At 42.0% G+C, this 13,848-nt stretch overlaps 1 protein-coding gene across 1 annotated transcript in view; it reads left to right on the top strand.

Annotated features, from left to right (window-relative positions):
- The window catches only part of LOC112253049 (VPS10 domain-containing receptor SorCS3-like), a 52,758-nt gene that overhangs the window by 21,869 nt on the left and 17,041 nt on the right, over positions 1-13,848 (top strand). The window contains exons 3-10 of the mRNA XM_024424917.2: positions 7,148-7,241; positions 7,968-8,126; positions 8,324-8,397; positions 9,788-9,852; positions 10,400-10,518; positions 12,802-12,891; positions 13,154-13,333; positions 13,607-13,753. Coding sequence (XP_024280685.1) covers positions 7,148-7,241; positions 7,968-8,126; positions 8,324-8,397; positions 9,788-9,852; positions 10,400-10,518; positions 12,802-12,891; positions 13,154-13,333; positions 13,607-13,753 — 928 coding nt within the window. The remainder of the gene's footprint in view (positions 1-7,147; positions 7,242-7,967; positions 8,127-8,323; positions 8,398-9,787; positions 9,853-10,399; positions 10,519-12,801; positions 12,892-13,153; positions 13,334-13,606; positions 13,754-13,848) is intronic.

Genomic DNA, 13,848 nt, shown 5'->3' on the forward strand with positions numbered 1-13,848 from the left:
CCTGAACAAACTGGAGACCGGGTACACAGAGGCAGCGTTCATTATTGTGGGGGACTTTAACAAAAGTAATTTAAGAACCGTGCTGTTACTGTCCAACTAGCAGAGATTCTATGCTGGTCCACTGCTACATGGCTTTTTGACATGGGTATAATCTCCCATCCTCCTTTCAGCAAATCTGATCATGACTCCATTTTTCTTCTTCAAACAAAGACTCAAGAGGGATTTTCCGGTGTTCAGGTCTGTACAATACTGGTCTGACCAATCAGAATCCATGCTCCAAGACTGCATTGATTACGTGGATTGAAATATGTTCCGGGTTGCCTCTGGTGATAACATCAATGAATACACCAACTCAGTCACTGGATTCATAAAAAATGAATAGACGATGTGATACCAATGCTGTCTTTCAAAATGTATTCGAAACAAAAACTGTGGATTGATGGCAGCCTTGTCGGGAAACTGAAGGAGAGAGATGCTGCTAATGAACACAGCAAGGTGAACGTGGACAATTGTATGATTAAACAGTACAAATACGACCTACGCAGATCTATCAAGATGGCGAGAAACAAGTATAGGGTCAAAGTGGAGGAGCAATTCAGCTGGTTGGATGCGAGGCGTATTTGGCAGGGGTATCTAACAATCACTGATTACAAAAAGAATGCCAGGCACGTCGCAGACACCAACACCGCCCTACCAGACAAGCCAAATACCTTTTTCTCACGCTATGAGCAAGAATATTCTGAGGGGGGGGTCCCTGCGGACAACGAGGACTATGTGCTTACGGTTTCCATGGAAGACATATGTAAGTAATTCAAATGTGTTAACCCTAGCAAAGCTCTCGGCCCAGACAGCATCTCTAGCCGCGTCCTCGGAGCATGTGCAGACCAGCTAGCTGTTGTGTTTTCTGACATTTTCAATCACTTGCTAACTAAGGCCGTTATCCGCACCTGCTTCAAGATGTTCACTTACATCCCTGTGACCAAGAAAGGGAAAGTAACTGAACTGAATGACAACCAACCGTTAGCATTCACTTCCGTCATCATGAAGTGCTTTGAGAGGCTAGTCAAAGACCATATCAACTCCTTCCTCCCTGACACACTCAACCTATCCAATTTGCCTACTGTCCCATTGCACTGCACACTGCCCTCACCCCGTGGACAAGAGGAATGCATATGTAAGGATGCTGTTCATCGACTACAACTCAGCCTTCAATACCATAGTGCCCTCTAAGCTCATCACAAAGTTCATGGCCCTGGGACTGAACACTTCCCTATGAAACTGGGTCCTGGACTTTGTGACGGGCCACCCCCAGGTGGTATGCAACATTACCTCCTCCACACTGATCCTCAACATGGGGCCCCACAAGCGTGCGCCCCCTCCTGTACTCCCCGTATACCCATGACTGCGTGGTCTCACACAGTTCTAACTCCATCACTCTAACGACAGTAGTAGGCCTGATTACTAACAACAATAAGGTGGTCTACAGGGTGGAGGTAGGCACTCTGATGGTGTGGTGCCAGGTAAACAACCTCTCTCTCAACATCAGCAAAACAAAGGAGCTGTTTATGGACTTCAGGAGTAATCAGGCTGGGCACGTCCCCATCCTCATCCACGGGGCCGCTGTGGAGGCGGTCAAAAACTTCAAGTTCCTCAGCATACACATCTCCAAGGAGCTGAAATGTTCAAACCACGCGGACACCATGGTGAAGAAGGCACGACAGCGACGCTTTAACCTCTGGAGGCTAAAGAAATGTGTTCTGTACCCGAGAGCCCTCACTATGATTTACAGGGGCACCATCGAGAGCATACTGTCGGGCTGTATCACAGCATGGTACGGCATCTCCACCGTCGCTGACCATAAGGCACTACAGAGGGTGGTACGCTCAGCCGAACGCACCTTTGGGTGCACACTGCCTGCCCTCCAGGATACCTACAACATCAGGTATTGCAGGAAGGCCAAGAAGATCATCAGGGACCTCCCAAGTCATGGCCTGTTCTCCCCGCTTCCATCACTCAGACGTGGGTGGTACAGGAGTATCATGCCTAAAACTAATAGACTAGCCAATAGCTTCTACCCCCAGACCATCAAGCTGCTGAATAGTCACCACTAGTCAGCTACCTGCTTCCACTGACCCCTCCTGACAGCTTATGTAAATAAAGTATCTATGTTTTTATTTTTAATACATTCGCAAACATTTCTAAAAACCTGATTTTGCTTTTTCATTATGGGGTACTGTGTGTAGATTGATGAAGAAAACATTTAATTTAATACATTTTAGAATAAGGCGGTTACCTAACAAAATGTGGAAAAAGTCAAGCGGCCTGAATACTTTCCGAATACACCGTACATGTTTTGGAGAGGTGCGGGGGGCAGGAGGCTGCCACCCTGGGCGCCAGTGAAGCAGCGGTAATAAAATAGCTGCATACACTGTGATCGCCAGTCCAGGTGAAAAAAGTAACTCTTCCTATTCTTTCAATGTATTTTTCCGCAAAAGGTGGGTAAACTATTGGGGGGAAAAGTGGGTCGAACTGTGTTCTGTGTTTACCCTCCACTACACCACTGTTGGGCGCCCGGAGAGCTGTTGTGGGGGGTTAAGTGCCTTCTTCAAGGGCACAACGGCATCAAGGCTTAGATACCAGCAACCCTCCGGCTGCTCGCTCACTTCCCCTCAGATTTTTCCCATCGGATCCGGGATTCAAATCGACTCTCTAACCACTAGGCTACCTGCCTTATCTTAACTACCTTGCTATTGGTCAATGTTGATTTTCCTCATCTAGGAAATTCCCTGATGTTGGTTTTGATTGAATAATGCCCCTAACCATTTGTTGCAGAGCCAATACACACAGTACATGCAATAACTGCAGGCCTACCAATCCATTCACCCTATATCGTACGTTGAGTTACTGTATGCTGTCACATCATAAATAAGAATGGAATTCATTAAGGATTATATGGAGGCTGATACAGGCTCTTGTATTTCTTCCTCTCACCTTTTCCTAAGCCCACAGGAAACTCATTTCATTTTGAAAATACACCTGACAAAAAGACCATCAGTTCACCAAGCAGAGAGACTCAAATTAATTTCTGTTTCACTAGAGGCACCGCTAAGATTTACACCCGACTTGACACGTTTTGAAGGCCCATATTGTGTACAGGTCTTCCATCATCAAGGTGTCTGGTTAACAATAGCACCGCCAGTAAATTAGACTGTACCTCGGGGGATGCGGCAAGGCTCTTAGTATGATATTAAAAAAGGAAAGCATTTGAATGTTATGAAAAGAAACAGAGTAAATGATATCTGTAATAATACGATAAAGGATTTATGGATATAGCCCCTGGGCACTCTGGATGGCAATGGGAAGATCAATTGGTGCCTCGCGAAAGGTATCTTAACAAGCATCTCCTGCAGTACATGTTTTAAAGTAATGACTGCTTCCCTTAGTGAAGGAACTTCCCACTGTAATAGCTTCATATGCAATGCCATCTTTCCAGCTACTGTTGAGGATATTTGTCAACCGCAATGAAGAGCTCTAAGACACAAATACAAAAGAGTTGAGGAGGAAACCTTTGCAAATGATCTCAACAGCCAATGGAATGATCCAGCTTAATGCAAAAGCAGCGATAGCAGACCCTGGGTTTCTATCCAATTATGCAATGAAATTACATTTGGAGGCGCTCAGGTAGAACTGAGAGAGACGAGTGGGTTGTGTGTTTGGTGAGTGGTAATAGAGCTATGTAGAATAGAGAGGGAGGGAGACATATTTACCCTTGTTGTAGAACAACACTGGGAGTTGTAGATAAGGGACAGAGAACGTTCAGAGAAGCAAATGTCTTTTAATGTCTTTCATTTGTTTGTTTCTGGGGGGCAATTCAGCATAGCCTACTGTGTGGACATAGAAGCTTAAATATGTTATCTCATAAAGCGCTTCAGGGATTTAGGTCAATCGTACACTCATTCAATTAAATAAATTACCAGACAAAATACACTTAATTCACCAAGTTGAAGCACAACAGAGTTGAACTGAATTCTGAAAGGTACTTCATTATATGAAAGAATGTAATGTAATCAAATGTAAAGAGACTGTCCTTACATCTTTTTTTGGGGGACACAAGGCGCAATTTAGAAATGTGGTTGTGCATCAGCAGTTGTTCTCTTGTTATTTCAGTCACTAGCTAGTCACATCCATTTTGCAAAACAGATTTTCATGCGAATATTGTAAAATGTGCATGAAGAAAATATGCAAATTTCCCCACCAGTGGTGTGTACACGAAAAAGTACATTTTGTGTGCATTAGTCATCACGTAGTCATTTTTATCTGCAACAAGTCAGTTTGGTGGACCAAACTGACTTGTTGCAGATAAAAATGACTACGTGATGACTAATGCACACAAAATGTACTTTTTCGTGTACGTTTTCATGTACCGAATACAAATGTAAAGTTCAATGTGTTTCCATCGCATTTTCAACATTTACCAATAGCTTTGTCACAAAAACTGCTTTAACTGCGTTAAATAGCAAATGTGCCTTCTCTGGTCTGCGAATGTGCGCTCAACAGCTGGCAGATATAGTAAAGAGAGGCTGTGCGGCTAGGCTACCCTACATTATGGGATTATTATGGATAATATTATACAGTATATGGAATATATTTTTTTTTGTCAGCAGCAGTCAAGCATCGATAATCATGTCACCAGAATAACACCTTTAATATGTATTGGAAAGGAGCATCAAGATCACTGTGCACTTTCACCACCCTGTGAAGTTTATCATAATAAAAATGTTCTTCAGCCTAATAAACCACATTGTTTCCCAAGTCGTAGTGGGAGGACCACACACCATATCCTCATATGACTCCAAGTTTACTTCGATATGATGGTTATTATCAATATTTGCGCATAAAGGCCTATTGTCCCATCACTGCAACTCCCATATGGACCTTCCTCTAACCCGGACGACGCTTGGCCAATTGTGCGCCGCCTCATGGGTCCCCCGGTTGCTGCCGGCTGCGACAAGCCTGGGATCAAACCAGAATCTGTAGTGACCGCTGCGCTACTCCTGAGGCCTATCAGACGGCTTTTATAAAATTGTACCGAAACTTCCCGTTTTCATCACAAGTTGTTGTGATTTTTTTTCATATGCTATTACTTTATTCGCATAAAACTGTGGATAGAAACCATGGCAAAATAAGTAGAATTGCATGAAATTTGTTATAAAATTGCAAAATCGTCTCTCCTCCCCATGGCAAAATGTGTCAAATTGCAGGAAATCAAATCTAAAATGTTTTTCTCTCTGCTGTCAAAAAGACGGCCGTTAAAATGGCTACATGTGTGGGTATGGATGTGGGTATGCTGACCTGCTTTTTTGTGGCCCCCATCAAAGTTGCCCATCCCTGATTTAGACAGCAATGTAACAGAGGGGGAGAGGTATGTTGGAGAGAGAGTCAGAAGGGAAAACGCAGGGAATGAACTCGATAGGGTAAGTACAGTGCATTCGGAAAGTATTCAGATCCTTGACTTTTTCCACATTTTTTTACATTACAGCCTAATTCTAAAATATATTACATTTTAAAAAATCCTCATAAATATACACACAATACCTCATAATAACAAAGAAAAAATAGAAATACCTTATTTACATAAGTATTCAGACCCTTTGCTATGAGACTTGAATTTGAGCTCAGGTGCATCCTGTTTCTATTGATCATCCTTGAGATGTTTCTACAACTTGATTAAAGTCCACCTGAGGTAAGTGTAATTAATTGGACATGATTCAGAATGGCACACACCTGTCTATATAAGGCCCTTCAGTTGACAGTGCATGTCAGAGAAAAAACCAAGCCATGAGGTTGAAGGAATTGTCCGTAGAGCTCCGAGACAGGATTGTGTCGAGGCAGAGATCTGGGGAAGGGTACCAAAAAACATCTGCAACATTGAAGGTCCCCTAGAAAACAATGGCCTTCATCATTCTTACATGGAAGAAGTTTGGAACCACCAAGGCTCTTCCTAGAACTGACCACCCGGCCAAACTGAGCATTTGGGGGAGAAGGGTCTTGGTCAGAGAGGTGACCAAGAACCCGATGGTCACTCTGACAGAGGTCCAGAGTTCCTCTGTGAAGATGGGAGAACCTTCCAGAAGTACAACCATCTCTGCAGCATTCTACCAATCAGGCCTATATGGTAGAGTGGCCAGACAGAAGCCACTCCTCAGTAAAAGGCACATGACTGCCCGCTTGGTGTTTGCCAAAAGTCAACTAAAGGCTCTCAGACCATGAGAAACATCTCTGGTCTGATGGAAGCAACATTTTACTCTTTTGCCTGAATGCCAAGCATCACGTCTGGAGGAAACCTGGCACCATTCCTACGGTGAAGCATGGTGGTGGCAGCGTCATGCTGTGGGGATGTTTTTCAGAGGCAGGGACTGTGAGACTGGTCAGGATCGAGGGAAAAATGAAAGCAGCAAAGTAGAGAGAGATCCTTGATGAAAACCTGCTCAGGACCTCAGACTGGGGTGAAGGTTCACCTTCCAACAGGACAACGACCCTAAGCACACAGCCAAGACAACACAGGAGTGGCTTCGGGACAAGTCTCTGAATGTCCTTGAGTGGCCTAGCCAGAGCCCGGACTTGAACCCGATATAACTTCTCTGGAGAGACCTGAAAATAGCTGTGCAACGATGCTCCCCATCCAACATGACAGAGCTTGAGAGAATCTGCAGAGAAGAATGGGAGAAACTCCCCAAATACAGGTCCGCCAAGCTTGTAGCATCGTCCCCACAAGACTCGAGGCTGTAATCGCTGATGAAGGTGCTTCTACAAAGTACTGAGAAAGAGTCTGAATACTTATGTAAATGTACTCTTTCAGTTTTTGTACAAATAAAATGCTTGGTCATTGTGTGTAGATTGATGAGGGAAAAAATAATTTCATACATTTTAGAATAAGACTGTAACGTAACATAATGTGGAAAAAGTCAAGGGGTGTGAATACTTTCTGAATGCACTGTATGTGGTAAGAGCAGCAGCCGGGCACGTTTCTGTTAAACCACAGGCTCTGCACTTAAAAAAGATATCTAAGTATTAGACTTACTCCAGCCATATCAATGGAGAACAACTCATACTGTGTTCCTTACATGGTCTTCTTTACTGTTCACAGATCAGTGGACTATGGGAGCACTTATATAAAACTGAATAAAAAGGTTGGGTCAACCTTGGCTTGCCTATACGTCTGCCCAACCAACAAGAGAAAGGTTTGTATCACATTCCAGTGAAAACCAGAAAGCTACATGTTTATTCAGCTGTTCCTTCGCCTGGGTCTCTCTCTCTCTGCTTTAATAAACACCTTTGTTGTCTCAGTAGCGTTGGCTAAACCAGAAATACTCTGGCATCCAGTGAAATAAGTCAACTGATGGTGGCTTGTAGGACCATGTTAAAGTAAAGTTTATGGACTATTGTTGAGTAAAGACTGACGTTTATGGACACCAAAGAACATTTCAACATTTAGTATCAGCATCATTCTTGGTATATTTCAACATTGTCATTCTTGGTATATTCACATTGAAGAACACAGAACACCCAGGTTAGTTCCTAGTGCCAATCGATAATCCTACCCAGACACCAGTTTATACAGATTTCTGCTACCTCACCTTACTAACTACCCCACACTCACACTATTCTACTATACCCCCACACTACCCTACTATAACTACCCCACACTCACTACAACCCCACAATGACTAACTACCTCACTAAAACGGCCATACTAAAAACCACTAAGATAGTTTACAACAAGCTGTGATGTTCTGTTGATCAGTTTATTATTGAAAAGGATGTTGGTGCATCATGTCGTTTTTACTTTAATCAAAACTGCTTTAATGCTGCTGTTTATTCCTAATGCTGCACAATGACATCATGCAATCATATCCTCCGTTGAGCACTATAATCTATACTCTGTTTCTCTTCCTTTTGTACTTTAGATAATGATGCTTAGCGACCCAGAGCTGGAGCAAAGTGTACTCATCAGCTCAGATGAAGGTGCCAGCTTCGAGAAGTATCCCATTAACTTCTACATGGACGGTCTGCTGTTTCATCCAACTCAGGAAAACTGGCTACTGGCTAGCAGTCCTGACAACAAGGTAGGCTAAGCAGCAGGACTTTTATTTCCATGTTGAATGGAAAATAAGTCTTTCAAGTTGAAAGAAGTCCAAAGTTGAAAGATAGTAATTCTGTTTTGTATTTTGCGCTTTCATCACTTGTTCTGCATAACATAATTGTAAAGGTTGAATATACAGACTTGATGTAACAATGTTTGATCAAATTCATGTTTTGTCAGGTGTACAGCACAATGGATTTTGGAAGAAAATGGCAGTTGGTTAGTGAGAATGTAACTCCTGGCCGGTTCTTCTGGTATGATTTCATTCCTGCCCATGTTTGTCAACACTCCTTTCGGAAACACTCCTTTAGCATTTGTATCTTATATAGAATCTCATATGCAAATTAGAAATGCTATCTTGCAGCTATGTTGAAAAATATTATGTAAAGCACATTGTCTTTTAGCCCCGAATTGGTGAAGATAAAAACAGAAACTAAATCATAATGTAAATTGAATGACCAACTGCAGTGTGTGGTCAAAGTAATTTTCCTAATTAGTAAATGGAGGTTATGTATGGATCCATACCGAACTCTATCAGATGGATTTACTAGTGTCTGTCAAAACAGGTCTTGACAGATTATGACAACCAACCTACAGTACTTGAACCCATATCACGTAGCCGGGAATAATGGACTCCTCTTTCTAAAGCCCAAGAATAACATGTTGTTTTTGCTAGTTGTCATTCTGTAATTTCAAGTGCACATACATACACAAGGCATATTGATGTAATGCAGTTTACCACAGTCAGTCACGTTATGTGTCAAACCCAAGTGTCTCTCAAGCTGAAAAAGAAAGGGCATTGTTTGGAGGACACCCTCCTCACATGAACAGCAAAACAATTGATGAATAAGGACAGCATGAATGGACTAATAGCACCCCACACAAGACTATAATGTGCTTGGAAAATGTATGGTTTCACGGATGAATTGTTTAACTGTTTGTATTTACTGAATGCATTACATGTTTTTGCCTCTATATAATGTTTTTAGAATAGTAACATATAATAGAGTTTACCTTTCCTTTATACCATGTTAAAAACGAGAGAGAGAGAGAGAGAGAGAGAGAGAGAGAGAGAGAGAGCACCACAAACCTAAGTAATTGTGTAGTGTGGATGCTTTCCCGCTTCTGTCTCCCTTTGTTTACGCTATCACAAATTAAGATGAATTGCTGAGGCTGGCGCAAATTGGAAGTTGGCGTACAGGAAATGGAGATGTGTTGTCTGTGCTGTAAAGCGAAACACAGAATAAGGCTGTCCATCACAGGCTACCACTGTCCTCTTAAGGCCATCCCCCTACTTCTAAATTGCTCGTCTGCCCCCTCCTCTTCCTCATCCTCCTCCCCCTCCTCTTCCTCATCCTCTCCGCCCCCTGTTCTTCCTAATCCTCCTCCCCTCCTCTTCCTCATCATCCTCCTCCTCTTCCCCTCCTCTTCGTCCTCCCCTTCCCCATTCTCTTTTTCCTCCATCACCTCCACCCCTTCTTCCCCATCTTTTTCTTCTTCTTAGTCCTCCTCTAAATTGCTGTCCTCCTCTTCCCTCTTTTCATTCTCCTCCTCTACCTCCTCTTCCTCCACCTTTCACCTTCCTCCCCCACTCTTGTCCTCTTTCGTCTCTGTTTTCCATCAACTCTCTCTCCTATGTTGCAGGGCACAAACTGGGCTAGACAGAGAGGCAGATGTGGTCCACATGGAGACCCACATCGCCAAAGGACGTGAGTGCTGCTCTGTAGCTTGCCTCCCTCCCCCACAGTAGCAGGACCCCAAGGACCCCTTGCCTCCCATTTAGAGCGAGGTCACTGGACTATAAGGCTCATTCTGGGCTGCAGGATAGGCCCCAGAAGCACTGTAAAGCAGAGTAGGAGTCTCTTGACAAATATAGAGCTTTATATATTAGATTGATAGAGATTTCTTCCCTTTAATCGGACCCTTGTGCCCCATATCAGAACCTTGATTCTCCAAAAACACTAACACTATAGACTTTATTCAATCAAACCAGTTACTGAGATTCCGGGGTGGGACAAAATATTATTACTTGTGTGATGTGAGAGACAATGATTGAATTATCAACACTTTTTTTGTTTTTGTCACAGTGCAAGAGGAATGCTATTTTTATCCTGTCCTCAGAAAATGTAGAAATGGTTTGGAAAGAGTAGTGCCCACTAAAGATAGACAGAAGTCCATTCATTTGTGATTTCTCTTCATTGGTTGTTTTTTTCTAGGATTGTTACTGACAACTAATCTAGTTCTCTTCTGTGTTAGGTGCTCAGTATGTTAAGTGCAGAGCTCAACGATGCACAGAATCAAACAGACAATACCTGTTCCCGGGATACATAGACAAAAATTCTCTGGTTGTTCAGGACAACTATGTGTTTGTTCAGGTGTGTACCGTATCTGTCTATATCTTCGGTACATTTTATACGTTCACAAAAGGCTTGTGTTTTTCTGTGAACTCTGTTCTTCTGCTGCAGCCAATCAGTGTTGTACCGTTGAAGTCTACAAAATGGCTTTCTTTCCAAACACCTGCTACACTTAGATCTTGATTATCTATTGTCCAAGCTGCCTATGATGTTGAAGGATTCTGTGACTGCTGAAAAAAATAAGTGTTTTTTTTCATCACATCTGCTGAAAGGCTTTTCTTATAATTGGGCAAGGAATCTGTATGGAGTTTGGGGTTGTTATTGCCAACTAGGTTGACATGACATTGGCTCGCATTAGGCAATGACATTGTGTGTCATTATGACTGATTTGATTTCTACTGCCTCCTGTTGCCATTGATTTCCATTTACAGCTGAAGATGTCTGTCTTTCTCTGTCAGCTTTGCTCTTCCTCCATTTACACAGTTTTGCAGCACTAATGAGGGTTTAGGTTCACCTATTGTGTAACAGTATTTAATAATATGATGTAGAAATGGTTTGCTAAGACTTACACGACATACAGTAAGTGCTCTTCAAGTGTTCTCTTTTGGTTTAGAATGAGACAGACATGTAATGTGGGGTTTATGGCTATGTGGGTCTGCGTCTTGCCTATAAAAATCACCTTTGTGAGTATGTAGATAAATGGTAGATTGTACAGTGGTAAGTTGATTTGTTTCAACTATGTCAATTCAGGGATTTAATTGAAAATGCGATTAATGAACAAAATAATTCTCATTCTAAATAATTAGTAACTGTCTGGGTCATAAATAATGATCCAATACAATGTCGGAATCGAATTGGAGTTGAGATGGAATTGACCCCATCATCATAGATTTTGGTGAAAATAGCCCAGTTGGACACAGCTGGCTTGTTGCAGGCAGCCTGGTCTCATAGACTAGGTGTAACATAGTAAATGCAATTCCGGACATTCAAATTTGTATGATATGTTATGCTGGGTATGGTTACATAAGACAGATGGTTACTAAAAAGCAAAAACTAAAGTAGGTTGGTTGGTCAGGGTGGATGGTGGGTGTATAACGTGAATCACATCACGGGCAACTTTAACATTTTAGCTAATTAGCAAATGTTCAATGGCTTACTACATTTTAGATATTTTGCAACTACTTAGCATGTTAGCTAACCCTTCCCCTAACCCTAACCCTAACCTCAACCTTTTAACCTAACTCCTAAACTTAACCATAACCCTTAACCCCTAGCCTAGCTAATGTTAGCCACCTAGCTACAATTCGTAAGTATCATACATTTAGCAAATTCGTAATATATAATTCAAATTGTAATTCTTAACATATCATACAAAATGGGTGATGGACATCCACAAATTGCTACATACCATTCGAAACGTAACATCTTATACTAAATGGAGTGTCTTGGATTTCTGTACAGAATAATATGAAATGCTCTGAGACCAGGTTGTGCAGGGAGCTGTGGCGGTACAGATGACTTTCTTGTGACTTTCATTGCTTCGGGCAGTTGGATTTAACTTGACAAAGAGTAATGAGGTTATCGATTGGGCTACAACGAAATAAGCAGTCTTCAACACCTCTCGAATGTCTCTTGGGGGAGAAGGAACAGCCAAGTGCAACATCCTCAGAAATCTGGCCTGTGAAAATGTAGCCCATTGATTTTCGATAGATTATTCCATTAGAGCTCTAATGTAGTCTGTTTGGAGACAATCGCCATCCCTCTAGTTGATTAGAAAATAAGAAATCAAGTGGTGTGGGCCATACATCTAAGACATGTAGAGAAGGACAAAACCATGTGTTCAGCAACTGTAAATACAGTAGTATTTAATTGGGATGTTGGTGTATAAACTTGTATTGCCTACCGTGTTGTAGCATCAAGTCCCTAAATTACACAAAAACAATTCTGATTTTAAACGTATTTCTTCATTAGACTTTTTGTAAATTCTTGTATTGAAATGGCTAAACTCGATTTTCCAAAACTGGATTGAAGTTGTACCTACATTTTCACTTCTAGAATATTTGAAAAATAACAGAGTTCTTCTGTGGGGTAAGTCAGTCCTTCCACGACCTCAAGTCAAGGTGCAGTAAAAAATGAGTGTGTTAAAATCATTGACATTTCAAATTGATTCATTCTAATGAAGCCCAGCATGCCTGAAACATCGATGAATTTAACATACTCAATAAAATATGAACTTGACAAGCTAGCGTTACGCTTATTAGCCCACAAGAGCTCTTGAAGCAAGATGTTTTTTTTCTTTCACAGGTTACCAAGTCAGGGCAGGCGAGTTACTTTGTGTCCTATATGAGGGAATCATTTAAGCGAATTCAGCTACCCAAATACTGTCTTCCTAAGGTAAGCATCAAACTACCCAAATATACCTTGTGACAGATGCAGCTACAGTTTGAGGAACGTGAGACAATTTTAATTTCTGAAGCCTCACTTTACTCAGACTGCTGTCATGTTGTGGGGGCCGTAAGCTGCTCATCTTGAAGCACACTTGTTATTTTGCTCTCTCCACAGCATATTTCTCTCCCTCTGTCTGTGTGTCTATCTATTTGTCTCTACCTACCTGCCCATATGTTCATCCTTTCACCATCTCTCACTCCTCTAACAGGACATGCACATCATCAGTACAAATGAGAAGCAGGTGTTTTCTGCTGTACAGGAGTGGAACCAGAATGACACCTACAGCCTGTATATCTCAGACTCTCCAGGGGTATACTTCACTCTGTCTCTAGAGAACCTCCGGACCAGAAGAGAGCCAGGCGGAAATGTACTGGTCGACCTGTATAAGGTACATCTATTGTATGTGTATGTAAGACACTCAGCCTGTGGAACAACTTCCATAAGGTGTTCTTAGGTGTACCATATTACTATGTTAAGTACCATTTGTTTAGTACCTCTGAAAGGCATACTTCCTGTGTATGATTTCATCTCCACTGTAGTTTCGCACAGAGCAAAGATTTTTCAGAACCATGAAGTTATTGTTTAAAATAATGACATACACACTGTCTCTCTCAATGCGATACCTATTATGTTTTATCCATTTGGCTTATTGTCATTCTAGGTAGAAGGAATAAATGGCATATTTCTAGCCAACAAATTGGTGGGCCATGAAGTGAAGACATTCATCACCTATAACAAGGGTCAGACCTGGGCCCTGCTGCAAGCCCCCAACACTGATGTGGCTGGAAACAGTCTGCACTGCATCCTGGTGAGTTGAAGTTATGGGTGGCGTGGTGGATGATGACCAAATTAATTCGGCTTCTGAACAAATTCATTCATCAAATGTTCCAATCCAACCAAAGC

The sequence above is a fragment of the Oncorhynchus tshawytscha genome, linkage group LG06 (genome assembly GCF_018296145.1).
Source record: "Oncorhynchus tshawytscha isolate Ot180627B linkage group LG06, Otsh_v2.0, whole genome shotgun sequence".
NCBI lineage: Eukaryota > Metazoa > Chordata > Actinopteri > Salmoniformes > Salmonidae > Oncorhynchus > Oncorhynchus tshawytscha.